The sequence below is a fragment of the Pantherophis guttatus genome, chromosome 3 (genome assembly GCF_059756535.1).
Source record: "Pantherophis guttatus breed Tessera chromosome 3, ASM5975653v1, whole genome shotgun sequence".
NCBI lineage: Eukaryota > Metazoa > Chordata > Lepidosauria > Squamata > Colubridae > Pantherophis > Pantherophis guttatus.
Genome location: NC_142065.1, coordinates 122,459,747 through 122,479,348, shown reverse-complemented (window position 1 = coordinate 122,479,348; position 19,602 = coordinate 122,459,747). Strand labels below are relative to the sequence as shown.

At 37.2% G+C, this 19,602-nt stretch overlaps 1 protein-coding gene across 8 annotated transcripts in view; it reads right to left on the bottom strand.

Moving 5' to 3' along the window:
- SLC24A3 (solute carrier family 24 member 3) overlaps positions 1-19,602 on the bottom strand; it is a 226,973-nt gene that overhangs the window by 185,409 nt on the left and 21,962 nt on the right. For all 8 annotated transcript variants that reach the window (XM_034411747.3, XM_034411744.3, XM_087891277.1 and 5 more), the window contains exon 2: positions 2,885-3,022. In XM_034411747.3, the coding sequence (XP_034267638.1) occupies positions 2,885-3,022 (138 nt within the window). The remainder of the gene's footprint in view (positions 1-2,884; positions 3,023-19,602) is intronic.

The window sequence follows — 19,602 nt, the reverse complement described above, 5'->3', positions numbered from 1 at the left end:
ATATTCCAATTATTTCCATGCAATCCAATTTCTTACAAATCAATTAATTCTATTTACCAATAATAATAAACCAAATAATTTCTCCCATATATTCCTCCGAACCACAACTTAACCATTTCTGCTTTCAACACAATATACAATTAATAGTATCTCAATTATTACAATTCCCTAGTTAAATACAGCTTTTTTTCCTTTGTGTTTTAAAATCTTGAACTCTCCTCCTAAATTTCCCATTGTTTGCAGTTTTTCACCTACCTTTTTTGGGGAGGAAAAATAAAAATAAAAATAAATCTCTCTCTGCCTCATTTTGTCACGCTGCACCAAAGACCCTGGTTTCGGTTTCGTTTCTGAAGCTTAGCTAGGGGGAAAAAAAACTGCTTTACACTGATTGCCTGTAGGGCGGCCCTTTGAAGCCCCGGGCAAGAGTTTAAACAGTTTTTTTTTTCTTCTAGCCATCAGCTGGGGCTCAAGAAAAATCGGGACTTTTTTGAAACGCCGCGGGACGCAGGACAAATTGCTCAAAAGCGGGACTGTCCCGCCAAAAGCGAGACGTCTGGCCACCTTACTTAAAAGTTGCCAAGGTTGAGAAACGTTGTTCTAGAGGATTTTATGTTCAGGCACGTTCATATTGAGACAAGCATCTCCTCAGATAGTCCCCTCAACTTTTTAAACCTTAAAGCTCGAAGTAACACATTAGGGTTTTATCCATGGAAAATCACTGGCAAATGAAGTCATGTGGGCCTTTCAGCAAAAGCACAATAAAGTGGTCCCTTGCTTTAATCCCCCAGCTAATAGCCTAATCGCAATATTTTGCATATAGAAAGCGACTTTCTAACTCCAGAGATGCATTTAATTCAGTACTGCCAGTGACACCTGCTATCCGAGATGTTGGCGGCCGAACCCAGGACCTTTCAGATATAAATGTATTTCAAACATAACTGAGAGATGGACTCTTGCCACTCCAAGGTCCCCCCTACTTTTTAGTTACAAATGTATTCCTGGAGGGGCCATCAAGAATTCATACGTACATGCCCAATTTAAAGGGCAAGGGGGTGGGAGGAGAGTACTTTAAGAGTTTCTGTTTTTAAGTCAATTTTGCCATTGCATTTTGGATAAGTCACAATTTGCTGCATCCAAATCCTTGTACTTACATTTCTGCATATTTGGAGACAAGCAGTGGCAATAACAAATAAGAGACTAAAATAACCCCATTTATTTGGGAGAGGTTCTGTCTTCATTCTTCCTAAGGAACAGTTATCCAATCTTATCTATTCATATACCCAAAATATGTTAGCACTAAACAACCACCACCACAGCCCTTTCATTTCTTCCTTTAAATGAAATATTAATGTTACTTTTGTTGAAGAAAATATAGGCATTCATCAGAAAATCTATAAAAATGATATTGCTTTTTCAAAGATAACAACTAAGAAATTAATGTAACTGTTAATTATACTGTAAGTGAGAATTTGCAAACAAAACTTCCAGGATTTTATAATGAATTTGTTGGCAAAATTATGTGGTCAGCTAAATAATTCTATAAATATTTATTCATCTTTTTTAGTATGTACAAATCTTTCAGTTCATTAATCACTTGCTTTTCTGATTTTTGTAGCGACATCAGGTAAAAATACATAAATGCAGCTGTTTTTGTTGAGTGTTTGAGAATACGTATGTGTTTAATAATTACAACTCAGGTATTTCATTTTTTCCTCATCTGTACTCTAACCTTCCTTACTGAGAAATGCCCTTTTCCATTATTAACTGAAAATAGAATTAAGACAAGAGGTCTTATACATTACTTAAATGAATTGCATAGTTTCAAGCAAGGCATTCTCCTCTGAAAGAGCCTTCAATAATGTTTGTTTGGAAGTTAGTGCATTCAAGTATGGATCCCTCCCAACATTAATAAAAAAACTTATGGCATACAAGTTTAGCCAGTTTATTGTGTCCTACTGAGTATGATCTGGGATAATTGACAAGTAGCCTATTAACTGCTCCTTGAATAAGTTCTCTTAATTGCCCTTAATCTTACTTTCTATTAAGGTCTTTAATCACAGATCACCCTTTTCATTTGTATTTGCATTTCCTTTTCATTTTGCACAACAAACATAACACAATGTCATTATAGAAATGATTAAATAAGGGAACAAAAGCACAGTAAAGGGAACAACCCCCATTGAGAAAATGGAAAAGAACACATAGAAATCAAATAATTTACCAACAACATAGTATGATTCTCCATAAAAGTAAGGGAACAAAGGATAAGAATTCGTACAAAAAGAAGTTCTCGGGAAAGGAGCTATGGGGCTGTTCTACAAAGGCAAAGAAACAACTGAGAATCTGACAAATCAGAAAGAAAAGCTAAAAGAAGCAACCAGTGTTAAGGGACATCTGCCCCTTTTTCAAATACCATGTATTTTTCTGTGAACTAGTACTATAAGGGAGCGTAGTTTTATTGAAGAAAAATAGGCTGTAAAGTATGCTAAATATTTGTATGTCAAAGAGGTACCTACCGTTTATGTACAAACAGGCCTTTTATTAAAAATATTTTACAAATTTCACTGAAATCAATTTAATAAATTGTTAATTATTAAACTCTTTCATTCAAAATCCATGTTCAGGCCACAGTTTGCAATGATAACAAAAACAAAGAGCACCTAAAACTAGTAAATGTTTTTCACGGTTTTCATATATACTGCATGTAAAGTCCACAGAAATTCTATAAGCCTCTTAATCTTGAGTATGAACTGGAAGGGACTTGCCATCATTCATCTTACAATACATACAAAAATTGTATGATTGGAAATATTAAAGGGGTGGTATTTTTGCAGCTATTGAACCTCACAGACTACCAAATCAAGGAAGAAAACTTCCATCCTACCTGGTTCAGTGCAATTTTTTCGATAGAGATGTTTTACTTCTTCTGGTTTATCAGTGACATTATCCTCAGTTTCTTGCAGTAGTCTTCTTCCCAGCCATTTGTCACTAGTCTCCAAATCAAAGTTCAGAGATTCGTAAACTACCAAGAAAGAAAGAACTAAGTCAGTATACTTGGATAAGCATTATATTTGAACTTTTATTGTTCTAGGTGTCAGGATCAGATCCAGCAAGGAAAAGGTCACAAAGAGAAAGGAATTAGGTTTCCCACTTAACAGATTAACAGAGTTGAAAGGAACCTTGTAGATCAAGTAGTCTAACCTCCCACCCAAGCAGGAGAGACTATACAATTTCTGACAAATAGTATTCCAATCTCTTCTTGAAAGCCTCCAGTAATGAAACTCCCACAACTTCCGAAAGCAAGCTGTTCCATTGGTTGATTGTTCTCAGTATCAGAAAATTTCTCTTTATTTCTAGATTGACTCTCTCCTTAATCAGTTTCCATCCATTATTCCTTGTCTGGCCTTCGGGTGCCTTGGAAAATAGCTTGACCCCCTCCTCTCTGTGGCAGCCCCTCAAATATTGGAACACTGCTATCATGTCTCCCCAGGTCCTTCTCTTCACTGGACTAGCCATACCCACTTCTTGTAACCGTTTTTCGTATGTTTTAGTCTCCAGTACCCTAATCATCCTGGTTGCTCTCCTCTGCACTTTTTCTAGAGTCTCAACGTATTTTTTATAGTGTGGTGACCAAAACTAGATGCAGTATTATAGATGTGGTCTTACTAAGGCTTTATAGAGTGGTATTAGTACCTCACTTGATCTTGATTGTATCCCTCTGTTAATGCAACCTAGGTGTCAGTTTTGGAAGCTGACATTAGGATTGCATTGGCTTTTTTGGCTGCTGCCACACACTGTTGGCTCATATTTAATTGATTGTCCACTAAGACTCCAAGATCCCTCTCACAGGTACTGCTATTAAGCCTGGTTTCATCCAGTCTATATGTACTTCTGGTTTTTCTTGCCTAAGTGTAACACTTTACTTTTCTCTACATTGAATTTCATCTTGTTAGATAGGGTCCAGTGTTCAAGTCTGTCAAGATCCATCTGGATCTTGAGCCTATCATCTAGGGTGTTAGCTATTCCTGCCAGCTTAGTATCATCCGCAAATTTGATAAGTTCCCCTTCTATTCCCTCATCTAAGTCATTTATGAAAACATTGAGGAGAACTGGGCCTAAAACAGAACCTTGTACTACCCCAGTGCTTACTTTCCTCCATGTAGATGTAGTACCATTAATGACTATTTGTTGAGTACAGTTTGTCAGCCAGTTATGAATCCATCTGGGGTGATGCTATCTATCCCACTTTTTTCTAGCTTACCAAGAAGTAAGTTGTGGTCTACTTTGTCGAATGCCTTGCTGCAGTCTAAGTATATTATGTCCACAGTATTTCTCAGGTCTAGTATTCCAACAGTAATTTTACATTTCCTTGTCCTTAATCTCTGTGTCATACCATTGCAAAGCAAAATCCCCATTCCATGCATGTTTGTTAAGAGTTACACTGAAAATATAAACTGAAAGGAAAAAGCTGGGAGCTCTCAGGATATTATCTAGCACAATTACCATTAACATTTATCAGATTTTGCAATGTTCTTAGTCACTGCTTCAAACCAGTCAACCACTGTTTCAGTTTAGGCAATGTCTCAAACCAGTTCCCATGCTCCCATCTCAAACTATTAGTGATTTGACCAGCCCTCCCTAGGCAGTGCTGACTGGGGATGATGGGAAAGGAACCCAATATATCTGAAGGCAACAAATAGGGGATGTTAGCAATCTGAGCTTAATTAGAGGAAGTACTCCACCTCCCAGATAAGGTAGTTACTTGTAACATTGCATACTTTACGAGGTTGGGGAGAAAATAAAATTGAGAACACTTATGTCAATGAAACCAGAAAGTGCTTTGTGTTGCAGGAAACACACACACACACACACACACACACACACAAATGTGGCCAAGAAAAACAGCATAAGTAATTAAATAAGTTGCCAGAATTAACATGAGTAAGAAATGTGGGAAATCAACCTTCTTTTGAAATTAACCAGATCAGCCTAGCACTGTCTTTCTAACTCTCAATATCTTGCCAGGCTTTAGTTCTGCCACCGGGGAAATGCCAAAGCTGGGACTTCAAGTCTTCTGTATACAAAGCAGGTGCTTTGTTATTCAGCAGCATGGCTCTTTCTCATAAAAAGCACATGGGAATCACTTTGCTGTTCCTGTTAAGTGAGCTTGAAAATGCAAATATTTAAACAAAATAGCCAGAAAAACATTTAAAGCAAAGGGCATTAGAAACCTTCCAGAGGCAACTGATTTTTGGAAGCACAAATGTTGAATAAAGATATTCAAATGTTGAATAAAGATAGTCAAGATATTTTTATGCTCTTTTCACAAATGTTTACGGATGCCTTCAACAAGAGTAGTTTTTATGCGCATGAGAGGTAACTAACTAGATATGCAATGCATTGTTATTGATATATTGTCCTCCTTTCCCTCTTTACTTTACAGGAGACAATAGTGAGCAAAACTCTAATTTTTCCATTTCAATTCAAACATATGGCACCTGTCCAAGATTTTTTTTTTTTTTGGCAAGTGCTACTTAATCTTGGAAACTTGCATGTTGCTCTGATTAAGCATGGAGTACATGTTCATGTGCCAATAACATTTGGCAGGCTACAGCAGCGTGGTGCTCATTATATGCTATGCAGTCTCAGTCTGAACCTCTTTTAGGGTTGCCAGGTCTGCTTCCAAAAAATAGCGGACAAGCGGGGGGGGGGGGGGGTTAAGTAGTAAAAAAATAAAAAAAAATTACAATTAAATTATATATTTTCTTACAAACATTTTAACACATATTAAAATAATCACTTCAAAACTTTACTTAAAATTCAAAACATCAAATATATTATAATAACATGTAAAATATTAAATTACATTTTACTTTGCTGTTGTGTGTATTTTTTATTTGACTGCGAAGCTTTGATCAATTCTTTGTGTTTAAGGAATAATTTTTTAATTTCAGTACAACGTTGAGAAATATTAAAAAATATACAAAGTTCACTTCGAACTGATACAAGCAGTCAGTTACGTTCATCAGTCCACAAATTTCCCATGACGCTGAAAATTCGTTCAACGTTTGCATTTGATACCGGAATTGATGCACAATACTGGAACAGTTTCAGTAAACTCGGAGCTGGCTCTTTCTTGAAAAAGTACGTCCACTTATCAAGGGATGAATCCCCCTGCAGATGAACATAAACTTCTTTTAAGGCAGAAATTTCATCGAAGAGAGTGTTGGGTGGAAGTTCTTCTCGCCATGGTGATAATAACCAGATGTTCGTCATTTCTTCTAAAGTTGGAGGATTATTGCGATCAATTAGATTGAAACAACTTAGCGTCTCATATACTGAATCGGTGAAATTATACCACTTTTCTAGGTACGCGATGGCTCTTTGATACACGTTGATGGCTTCTTTCTTGAACTTTTGCACAGCATTCTCAGGCAAATGTTTTTTACCTAAGGCAAATAAAACTTTCATTCCAAAAAACTGCTCATCATATTTTTTTTGCAAAGAATCACACAGCTTACACATGATAATGTGAAGATCACATGCAAGAATTTTCTTGCTTTCCAGCTTCAGTAGGGTGTCTTGCATTATTGACATGAAGAAGTGCGTGAAATATAAATACAATTCTGAAATTGCTGGTTCATTGTCCTTTGCAAGTTCATTTTCCTGATCCGAAATAAGGTTCCAGATAACCTTATGGCACTCATCAGATCCAAGAGAAATAAAATACGATTTTAGAGGTATCCAGTTTAAAAGAAGTCTTTCGACCGCTTTAAACAAACTTAACCAACGTGTTGGAACATGGCGCAAAACTTCATGGAATTCTGACTCGCAAAACTCAAAAAATGATTTCAACTCTTCTCGTTTCTTCGCAGAATTCGAAAATTTGGCAAAAACCTTCAGCACTACATTTTCGATATCCAAAGATAACTGCTTTAATGCATTTTTTGCGCTGTTGTGTAAAATGTGATTATTGCAATGAGCATTCGATCTTTGTCTCATTCTAACTTATGAAAAAAAAGACAAAACGCGATTCTCCTATCCTTATTCTCTTAGACTGTACAGCTTTAGATTACGTACCATTTCATCATAAAGCTTTTGAATAAAAAAAAATGTCCACTATTTTGTGAAAAAAAATAGTGAACAAAATGTGAAAAAAGTAGACTGTCCGCTCAAATAGTGGACACCTGGCAACCCTAACCTCTTTCAAGAGTTAGCAGTGCTTTATGCCAGGTTTCCATTACAAGTTTCACTCTTTCTTGCCTCAAGTTAAATGTACTACAGTTCTTTCTTTCCTATATATCTCTTTTTTTCATTCAGTTTTCCCATACAGACATCAGGAAAAAGAAGAATTAGTGCCAAAATTGTTGGATAAGTGTAGGAAGACAGGTTCTGCTGCCTTATACAAATAAAAAGATAAAATTAATTCATGTTGAACCCCAATATACAAATCCTTGGAAAAAAGAAGAAAGAGATAAAAAGCATAAAATGTTTTAAAGCAAAGCATGAAATGTTAACCATATGGAATAATTTTAATCAATCTTCTCAACAGCCAGTTGATAAGCAGAACACAATCTTGTTTGCTCCAAAGCAAAGTAATCTTTAATCACATTCTGATTTTTAAACCATACAATCCTTCCCAAAAGGATGTCAACAAAATTATTGATATTAAACTAAAATGAAAGAATAGTGTAACAATTTGAGATGACATCGTAACCTGACAACTGTACTGTATCATACGATAAGTTTTCCATCACTCTTTTTAAACTTTCTGTCTGCTGTTCAGTAAACATGAAAAAACAATATGTTGAATAACTCTCATTTAATATCGTAATAAATATACTGAATAGTATTTAAACCTCGAAGCATTGAACAGTTTTTCATTGTTAATTAAAATGAGAAGTCTGCATTTAAAAGACATTACTTACATCAATTTCAATTCCATTTATATGATCAAAGACCAGCACAGATAATCAACAAATACAATTTAAAACACAATTAAAATGCATTTCTAAAATAATTTAACTAGCATATAATTCAAGACTAAATTATATTGTATGATATCTAAAATTATAGCCAAATAAAGGAATCTAGCAACATCTGAGAAAGATTAATATCTAAAATTTAAATGAATTATAGTTAAGGGAATTCATTGCGGGATATTGGCCCATCAGAGTTCGACGCATCTTCTAAACTGCTGTACGAAATCTAGCTGTACATGTGCTGTACTTTGGGGTACTTGTAGACAAGGGCTACTTTGTCTGTAAGCAACATCTAGGCATAAGCCAAACCTAGGTGTCCAAAATATCTACTAATCAGAGGAAGTATGAACCTGGCTCGGATGTCTCCGTACAGGAGCAACGAAGAAGGATACATTCTGAAGTTTCCACCTCTCTGGAATCACAGGGGCAAAGCCTTTCAAAAGTTCAATGGAAGTTGTTTTTTATATATATTGACCATCAAATCCTGCAGAGGGTAGAGCATGGCATTGGGCTCCTTTCCAGACAGATAAACCCAAAGCTTGGGGGCCAACCAAAGTCCCATAAAGGAGCTGGGCTAGAGGCTTAGCCTTAAAGAGTTTAAGTGCAGCTGGATCGGAAAAAAATTAAGGATGGCATTGGCAGATCTTTGTCCAGTAGAAGCAGCATATTCCAGTAGCAGCAGTATATTCACACTGGGCTTCCCTCCAACTAATGGCATCCATAACCATTCCAGCATCCCAGTGGTCTCATGATCAAAATTCAGATGCTGGGCAACAGGCATGTATTTATGACAGTTGCAGTTGTAGTGTCCCAAGGTGGTCATCTTTTGTCACCTTCTGTCAAGCAAAGTCAATGGGAAAGCCAGATTCACTTAACAACTTAACAAAGTTGATTCACAACAATGGCAAGAATGTTCTGTTTTATTATCATTAATGCTCCATAAACGGAGCTTGGGCTTTTTGGCAAAAGCTATAATCTTGTTTTTCTGATAGTGTATTTCAAGATTATCCTTGTTGCAGTATTGGACCAAAGATCTCGGAGCTCCTTTGAGGCCTGTTGGTGTTCTGGAAAGAACTGCAGCAGCATCTGCATAGAACAACAAGGCAATGCTGCAACCCCCTACCTTAGGGGGATGGAAATATTGACCATCTGGACATCTCACCACACCATTGATGTAGAAGTTGAAAAGCAGGGAACTAACATACATCCCTGTTTTACCCCCTTTTGAGTTGTAACTGGTTTTGAGATAACCCTTGCATATTGCACCTGATCTTAAGAATCGTATTGGTCTATAGGGCGCAAATTAAATGAAGAAACTTATGGTTGATTGATGTGACTTCCAGCTTCTCCCATAATTTGGTCCTGGATACAAAATCAAAAGCAGCCTACATACCAATGAAGTCACCATACGAAAATATTCAACTGCTTTGTTGGTTGAATATTTTTCAGTCTTCTCTACCTTTACCTTCTCTAAAACTGGACTGCTCTTCCACTATCAAATTTCCTGATCCAGCCAGTCCTTAAGTATATTGTAGAGGTGCTTAGAATAAAGTTTGCTTTTTACATTAAGCAAGATAATTGACCTGTAGTTAGCAGAGTCATCTCTTTTTCCCCTTCTTAAAAATTGGGATTATACGGTAATTGCCAGGCCCGTCTTTGGGGCTGTATCCCATGGTGTCAACATAGGTGGAAAGTGATTCCAAAATTGGAGCCGACAATTCTGTTATTCTTCAATAGTTCTGGGGGAATCAAGTCAGCTCCAGGGGCTTTCCCTTCCTGAGTTGGCTGATAAGGGACTTAATTTCAGATACAGATATTGGGAGCTACTCAGGTAAATCAAAGTGCAAAACGAAATTACAATGACCTAATTATAGCATTTGCTTACTTTCAACCTCTGAACACCTCAGATACTCAGATGTATCAATAGAGTTGCCATTTTCCCTAATAAAGATAGTTCAAGTCTTTGTTCAGGATCGTCCAAAATTACAATGGTGTTGAATGAATGGCACTTACAACTGGTTCTCAGTTCCTGCCATCACGGCAAGCTGCGATCCTGTGATTGTGATTTCCATCTACCCTGCCAGCTCTCTACAAGCAAAGTTAATGGGAAATCAGAAATTGCAATCATGTGAGGCCCTTGCTTTATGACTTAAGTGCAGTCCTTACTTAAGTCCCTCCTTAATTCCAACTAAGACTATTGGAATCATCACTGTTAAGCAATGTAGTCACATGACATCACACTTTACAACTGCATCGCTTAGGAATGGCAATTCCGGTCAGAATTGCCATTGTAGCCCAAGGACTTCCTGTAGCAAATTCATGTGACTGACTGACAATCCAGAAAGGAGCAGAAGCACCATGTATTCCAGAGACTGTAAGATAGGGGTGCTATTCAGCAGGTTCTGACAGGTTCTGGAGAACCTGTAGCGGAAATTTTGAGTAGTTTGGAGTGGGGTGGGAATGGAGTAGTTTGGAGTGGGGTGGGAATGGAGTAGTTTGGAGTGGGGTGGGAATGGAGATTTTGCAATATCCTTCCCCTGCCATGCCCACCAAGCCACGCCCACCAGGGGCGGGTTTCAAAACCCATTGCTACCGGTTCGTGGGCGTGTGCTGCCACTGCTACTGGTTTGCCCGATCCGGGGCGAACCGGTAGCAACCCACCACTGAGCCCACCACGTCACACCACGTCCACCAGAACCGGTAAAAAAAAATTGAATTCCACCACTGCTGTAAGATATTTAAAAGAATGTAAATTGTCAAAAATGAATGTAATTATTTAATACACCTTTCAAACAGCTTCCAGTTTCATTTAACGACTGTTCGAAGTTACAATGGCACCGAAAAAAGTGACTTATGAGTCATGACCATTTTTCACAGTTATGACCTTTGAAGCATCCCAGTGGTCACGTAATCAAAATTCAAATGCTTGGTAACTGGTTCATACTTATGACCACTGCAGTGTCCCAGGATCATGTGATCCCCTTCTGCGACTTTATGACAAGCAAAGTCAATAGGGAAGCAAGATTCAATTAACAATAAGGTTACTAACTTATCAACTGCAGTGATTCACTTAACAACTGTAGCAAAAATGGTCATAAAATGGGGCAAAACTAACTTAACAATTGTCTCACTTAACAACAGAAATTTTGGGCTCAATTGTGGTTGTAATTTGAGGACTACCTGTATATGTGTTAATTGAAAAAGGAAGGGAGCTGGTTAGGGGTGAGAAGAGAGAGAAGGTTAATTTGAGTGTTAAATTGATTGTGTTTGCTAAGTAATGGTATTTAATAGTTACCAATTAGTATTTGGCAACTCATAATCTATGAGATGTTAACAGTACAAAGCAAGATTCACTCAACCGTCGAAACTGTACAACTCAACACAGCTCCTCTCCCCCAACCCCTTTTCTGCCACCATCACACTCCTTATTCTTCTGCTCTACTGGGAAAGGGCAAGATGCAAGAAAAAGAAGAAAAGGGTGGATTGGGTTTGGGCATATCTTGTGTGGAGCATGAAGAACAGCATGTAGGAAGGAGAAGGAAGTAATTAAAAATAAAAGCAAGTATTGTATGTGGAGAATAAAAGTGAAGAGTATTTGCAGTGATCAGTCAAGGATTTCTTCATCACCTCTGACCATCTGACATTGAACACCAGATAATCCAGCAGCAAACTTGACAATCAGTCAGTTCAGCACTCTCCATGAGACAGAAAGAAAAAAGCAATTGCTACACAGATGAAGGAGATCTTATTTTGTTCCTTAATTTAAAAAAAAGATATTTCATATCTCTACATACTTCAGTAATGCAAATTTGAGGATGCTGGAATAACCATTTATGAAAATAGGTGTTTTTCTTCATAGGATTCCAGTTTCCCTTTCTTTCATTAATTTATTAAAATGCACACAAAGACATACCTGAAATGTAAATATATGTTGGTTGCCAAGCATCCAAATTTTGGTAACTATGTGAATGCTGCGACACTTGTAAGTTACTTTTTTCAGTGCTGTTGTAACTTTGAACTTTTGCTAAATGAATGATTGTAAATTGAGGACTATTTTTACAATGCCATCTTAAATTGTCCTCCATTTTAAGAGAGAAAAATGTGAAAATAATTAGAATTTCTTTACTTTGCCTACTCTAGCCCCATAAGCCCCATCCACCTTTGCTGCACAACAGGTTGTACACGAGAGGAACCACTGTGCAGCCCTTAAGCAGGAAAGATGCTGCTAAATTGCAACAGCCATAATTCATCTCTGGCCATGCTGGTTTCAACCCATAGCAGTTGAGAGGTCATATTTTGCCCATCCATGTCTTAAAGGATTACAGTTTTTCTGAATTTAAATCAGACAAATCAAACAAATAATTCTTCCATTATACCTTTATCTTTACTTATCGTATCATCTTTTACTTATCATACTTTTTCAGCAAGAAAAACAGTAAACTTTAAGAATGGCCTGAGAAATGTGCAAAGCATATACACGATTCTTAAATTTGGAGTGCTTAGGAAGAATCTTGCTAGAGTCTCTTTCTCTCTCTCTCTCTCTCTCTCTCTCTCTCTCTCTCTCTCTCTCTCTCTCTCTCTCTCTCCCTCCCTCCCTCCCTTCCTCTCTCCCTCCCTCTCTCTCTAGGTCTCATCTGAACCCAGATGGACATTTCTTCCAACAGTTGCAGTGTGAACACTTTCCCTTCAGGATTCCAGCTAGTTACACCTTTTTTCAGAGTACTCAGTTCTACTCTCTCTCCTGGTTTTTCATTTACTGCCTTCCTCCAATGAAAATTCAAGTGTCATAATGGATATGGCATTGCCTTGCACAATTTTCCAAAATACTCAGAGATATAAATCAGAAAATCATCCAGATTCCTATTGCTTGCTGAACTCTCTCCTTTATGTAATTAGAGACATCCTTTGACCAGCAAAAATATAGCATATGAAACATGCTATTCATTGCTGGGGGTTAAGTCAAGAGAAGCTTCTACATTATTCTTACATTACTAACAGATTCTGTTATAAAGTGTTTTGAAACTTTTAGCCCTTTCCTTATCAAGCTGTTCAGACTTTTAATATTTCCATTAGGCATTCATCATTGTGGAGGGCTGCAACATCAAATGATGTTGCAAACATTTTTCTTAAATGGGAAATGAGCCAAAACTTTCTGCAGTTTGAATAGCAAAAGAGAATCAATATGAGCTTGAAATTTCTCGGAAAAATTCTAGATACAAGGAACAAGTTTAGAGAGATTACAAAAGTAACTTCTTTATTTAGGTTTGCACTCATAGCATATCTGTTCCACTTCTTTTTAAGAATCTTGAGATGCCAGTAAGTGCATCAAACATAGGCACTACTGTGAATTACTCAGCATCTGACAATCTGCACAAATTGCTGCACTGTTTTATTTTTTTGAATAAAATCCAGGATAGAGTGGAAGGGGAGGAAAAGGAGTATAACTGGTTACAGACAGGCTTTTTTCCAGCCTCAACAAGTGGCAGCCTGTAGCTGACCTTATCTAAGCTTGGAAATTAAGCAGGATCACTCCTGGTTGGTACTTACAAATTGGGATATATATATATAAAAAAGAAGATATGAATGCCCAACAATGCATTGGTTCATTCTGAAAACTAAACAATTTGTCTTAAGTGAAAATTAGTTGTTTTGTCACAGCTGTGGTTATATAAAATATAAACAATAATTATGAAACATAAACAATGGGCGGGTTTCCTGACAAAAGACATCTATTACATTGTCTCCAATTTTCTACACTGCTTGCAGTTCTCATCAACATCTACCATTGGGGCTGGAGAAGGAATAACAACTGGTTGGGTTTTGTTTTTGTTTTTTTATTTTTTTACTGAAGACTTCCTTTGCTTAAACTTCCTGAACCTATCTATCTGAACAATGACTGGATTTTCCCCTCAAAAGGGTAAGTAATCTGTAAATATCTATCAATTTAACTGTTGCTAAAACTTACAAACTGGGACTAGGTGGCTCAGTGGCTAAGATGCTGAGCTTGTTGATCAAAAGGTCGGCAGTTCAATGGTTCGAATCCCTAGTGCCACGTAACAGGGTGAGTTCCTGTTACTTGTCCCAGCTTCTACCAACCTAGCAGTTCGAAAGCACGTAAAAAATGCAAGTAGAAAAATAGGGACCACCCTTGGTGGGAAGGTAACAGCATGCCGGCCACATGACCATGGAGACGTCTTCGGACAGTGCTGGCTCTTCGGCTTTGAAACGGAGATGAGCACCGCCCCCTAGTGTCGGGAACGACTAGCACATATGTGCAAGGGGAACCTTTACCTTTAAAACTTACAAAGTTATAGACACTTTGGACACTTTTTTAAAATCATTTTTTTCAGATGTCAGAAATTTGCAGAACTGTTAGTGCACCAGTACATATCATCTCATTGTGCTGAAAAATAAAAATGATGTACCTACTTGTGTTTTCCCATGTTCATCCACATGGGAATGGTATGTAGGTATGAAAATTGTCTGAGATTAGGTTATATGTAAATCTTAGGTTAAGATTTCAGTACTTTAAAACCAGTAGCCTTTTCTGAGTTGGCCTATTTTCCAAAGTCCTGAATCAGGATTGAACAAAGCCTTATAGTCAGCGCACACCCTTATTTTCCTGTACTTCCCGTACCCGCAAAGAAAGAAGCTTCCTAAAAGTCAGCATATAAACCCAATGCTCTAAATCTGGTGGAAAGACTCTTTTGTACTAAAAATTGTTAAGGAATGACAAGATCTTTTGCTATATTTTTTAGGAAATGTGCACATTTCCTAAAGAAACAGACCTTGTTACCATAGAGCAATTAAAAGGGGTCCACCATTTTTGTAGTATTTCAAGCGTGATAAAATCATTGCCTGGAGCTTTACCAGGCTTTAGCTGATTAATGAGTGTTTTTATTTCAGCACTTGTAATTGGGGCCCAATTTGGGAGCAGACTGGCACTGAGTTCTAAATCGAAGTCAGGAAACTCTTACAGAGGCCCCCATATTAAAGAGAACTCAAAATAATTTGTTAAGGAGGATTCTTGGGGTAAACAATTCCACTTCAGCTGCAGCCGTCAGAGTTGAATTGGGACATTTCTCACTGTACACCTATACAATCACTAGGGCGGTAGCCTACTGGCTAAAAATGACCCAGATGGATGCCAGCAGACTCCCTAAAATATGTCTAGAGGAACAGCAGATTTCAAATCCTCAAAGGTATTCCTGGCTAACCCGGCTGTCAGAAATATTGAACCGATATGGCGTAGGGTTCCCGTTGTGTGACACACTGAACCAAGTTAAACAACGGATTAAAGATATACATGGGCAAATGGACATGGCAACCCTTTCAACTAATCATTCCCTTAAACTGCTGACAGCAGTTAAAACAACTTTCACTCTGGAAAAGTATTTACATTTAGAAATGCCATCAGTGGAGAGACAGTTATTTGTTAAGTTTAGATTCAAACTTCTAGATACCAACGTTAGATTCGGCCGTTATCGGAAAATCCCGTATGACAAAAGAATATGCATATGTGGGGTAAACATCATGGAGGACACGGCGCATATAATATTCGAATGTAGTCTCTATCAGGAAGTTAGAAATCAATATCTGTCCCCAATTATAAATAAATTTCCCCACTGGAATATAAGCCAAAAATTAGCATTTCTGTTGAGGGCTGACTCTCCTCCCCTGGTAAGAGCGATCACTCGATACCTTAAAAGAATGACGGCAATACGAGCCAGTTATATCAAAAAAAAAATTATCGATTGTAAGGAAGATGAGCTCAGTTAGAGAGGAGCTATCCTATTTGGGTTATCTAGTCTTGGCAACTTAGCTATTGAAATTTGATATTGTAAAATTTTAATGTCATCTATCATATATTTTTAGATTGCTATTTTTGTAACTGTTTTATCTTTTTCCCTTTTTCTTTTCTGTTTTGTTTGAAAAGGCCTTCAGGCTATTCAATAAACTATACCTTGGTATACTTTGGTATTTCAGCACTTGTAATTGGGGCCCAATTTGGGAGCAGACTGACACTGAGTTCTAAATCGAAGTCAGGAAACTCTTCGTATAGACGTAAAGCTCTAAAATGGTCCTCCCATGCAGAGGCAAGGAATAAGATAAGGGGATGAAAAGGGCTTATCAACTGGGTGGGGGGTTATCAGGTGCCAAAACAGAAGAGCTGAACAGAGGTAGTTTTTGAGCCTTCCATTGTGAGCATGAAGAAATCCTCTATGCGAGAGAACATGGAAAATTCAAAGTTCAAATTCAAATACTCAGGGGTCTCATACATAAATCCCAGGAATCCTAGGCTTTAAAAAGATATGAGACAAATGAACAGAAGTTTATCTATAGCTAGCATATGAAAATGAAATGGAAACCTATGTTAATGAAGGAGAGTAATCTCAGATGGAGCAAATGGCAGTGACAGAAAACAGTAAGAACTTCCAACAAGATGATGATAAAAAAATAAAAAATATGAATTCTTGTTAGAGGACTTTTAATTGAAATTATTGCACACTTTCAATCTTTAAATTAGTTTCTTTTGATTGAGAAGGTGGGGGGGGGGTCAGCTTCAGTACAAAGCTGCGGCCAATAAAAGTTTCTAACTGTTTTATGACATCAAGCAGGCAACAACTGTAAACAAAGCAGAAGGTCACCTAGCCTACCACCCAATGTGGTGGGACAGCCAAATCCAAGTTAGGATTTAATTGAACCTTAGGATTCTTGATTACTTTGTGCTTGATAAATGGCTGTGACTCTGTGAACTAATTCCAGTGACATGTAGGCTTGGAGGAGGTCTCTGATACTATCTTCAGTGCCTTCCTTCTTTATAGAAGCAAGTAATCATCTGATATTAAGGCATCAATCATAAAAATATAGAGTTAAGTCACAATGGCTGTTGTTCTGGGAAAGGCAGATGCCATTTCTGATTGTTTCTTCTTGCTTGATTCTATTCTTGTAGTTGTTTTCTTTTTCTTTTCCAAAATTGTTTAACAAAATTGAAGTGTTCCAGGCTTCTTAAAAGGCTCCTTTAGGTCTGAGTCTAGAGAAGGTTGCTTAAGTTTTCTTTTCAAATTGGAATCTGAGCCAGGGATTACACAGAGATAAAAAGAAAAATGGCATCAATTAAAGTATTTCCCCGCCACCACTTTATTTCATAAAGGGAGAAGGAATTCCTGAAAAATGGTGCCTAATGAGACAAGATTTAACTTTGCCCAGCCTATTGCAATGGTGGTCCAAATTCTGACATGGAAGCTGGCTGGGTGACTTTAGACCAGTCCCTCCCTATCAGCCCAATCTACTTGATAGCAGAGTTGTGATTGTGGGGAAAATAGGACGAGGGACCCTTATGCGTCCTTGAGTTATACAAAATAAAGGCAGAGGATAAATGTAATAACTAAATAAATAACATTGGTGGTTGCCCAATGATGAATTAGCACAAATATCTATTTAAAAGAATACTATGTATTGCAATCAACACTCATAAAATTAAAACATTGAGAATCGTCTCATACCTGACCTTTGCCCAGAAGAGAACGACTCCTAGAGAAAAGTTGGGAAGTGTATACCAAGAAAGTATAAGAGCATTAGGGGTTAAAAAAAATAAAAGGGGAGTTTTTACTGTCACTTGATTCAGCACCTTGCCTGTGGTACAAATAGAACACAGTGAGATTTTATTACTTAGTGCCCAATAATATAGGCAACAGTTTGCAATTTAGTTTATAGAGTAAAAACCAGTATTTTGAAATATTGGAGATCTTTCTATCTGGAAACCCGCTGGGGCTTGGAAGTTCCCTGAAACAGCAGACATGACAGAATGTATAGGTGAGAAGAAGTCAATATTCTGACATTCATGGTAATTATTTAATATTAGCATTCAATGCATTTAATATATAGAGAGAGAATATTATCCATGCTGGTTTTTCTCATGCATTTCTTGTAAATCATTATGCTATAAATTACACTATATGTACTTTGTTTATTTGAACTATTTATGTCATGACAAGTTACAAGTTTTAAAGAATATACAAATTCAAATCACAAAGTGTCATTTGATCATCAACCACACAAAACACCATAATAGAGCCTGTTCAGTACAATCAGCTGGTGAAGATTTTTTAAATAATAGAATTAAATAGTAAAGATTTTTCCTAAGAGGCTTTTATTATTTCAAACAGACAGAAGGAATGTTGCCTGTTAGACTCCTTCTCATTTAAAAAGTACCTGGCACCTGAAAAACTAACATGTCAAAGTTAGGTCAGGATCATAAGATCCTGGTGAGCCTCTTTCCTATATACAAGGAAGAAGATTTCCATTGCTTGCTTACAAACCCTCCACAGCTACTATTTAAGATGCATTTTATTGTGTGTTCCTCCTCCTTTCTACAGATTTGGAATATTTCTTAGGGAACAAGGAGTTAAGAGAGCCTAAAGGCAGAAATCTCCTGCTATATTCTGCAGTATAAAGGAATATCCAAGTTTGGAACTGCAGATTGCTTGTTCTTTTTTTTTTTTTTCATTAGAGCCTGATATGGAAAACTCTTTCTTTTCAGAGATATCCGGAATAAGCTCCAAAGATATGGCATGACTTTCAGAGGCTGAGAAATGTCAGTAATGAATTGCTTCATATGAGAACATCCCACACTGGAAAGAAGATTAGGGAAGCAAACCTCAGCAATGATATAGGTTAGAGATTAAAGCAAACATTGACAATGCATTCCTGCCTGTTGTTCAGGTTTATTCAATCTTCTGATACACTTTGAACCTGCTCCTTTCAAAAATCCAAGTTCATCCTCCAATCCAAGACATTACTAAGCAGCCATATTTTCCCACATGGCTGTATAAACTTCAAAAAAAAATGCTTGGAAATAAATGTTTTGCAACTTGCATAAGTATGACTATGGCTCCTCTCTGTTATTTTTAAAGCATATCTTTTCTTTAGGCTTCCAAGTGAGCAGGGATGAGGGACTCTTTATCAGTAATGCAGTGACTCTTTAATGCACTGTTTTTCAGGCTCACATGGAAACCTGAAAACGAGGGCTGCTTTAAGGAGTAACAGAGAGGGGCTATGCTTGCACTTCTTTCAGAACATTTAAGAAACATGCACAGTTCTATGAATTATGCCTTGATAGTTATCCGCCACAAACAGCTGCATACATTTCACCTTTTGTGGAAGATGGTCAAGTAAAAAACTTAACTATGTGCATTTTAATGCATGCAGAGGCTGTATTTTTTTATGTTCAAACCTGTGGTGCTAATTACATGTTCTGTGTTTTTACCCACTGCTCCCAACCCAGTAAGAGTAGGAAAGCATCCAAACTTGCAGTAGAGACTTGTAGAGGTGGAGGAATGAGTACAAATAGTCATTCCATGTCCAGGTGTTCTCTCTCCTCAAAAAAATAAATAAATAAATAAAGGAATTCATCAGCACTGTAGAAGAAAGTGTTGCTTTGGGAGGTATTAGTTATCATCTTTAGCTGATAATAGTTGCTGATCAATCAGTAATAAAAAAATAAAGAATAAAATAAACAAATGTCATTCTCCACTTTTCTAATTTTACTTTATTGGAACCAGTTAAATTCCACTTTATCACAAGACTTAAGTGATTTATAAAACATAAAATAGATTAA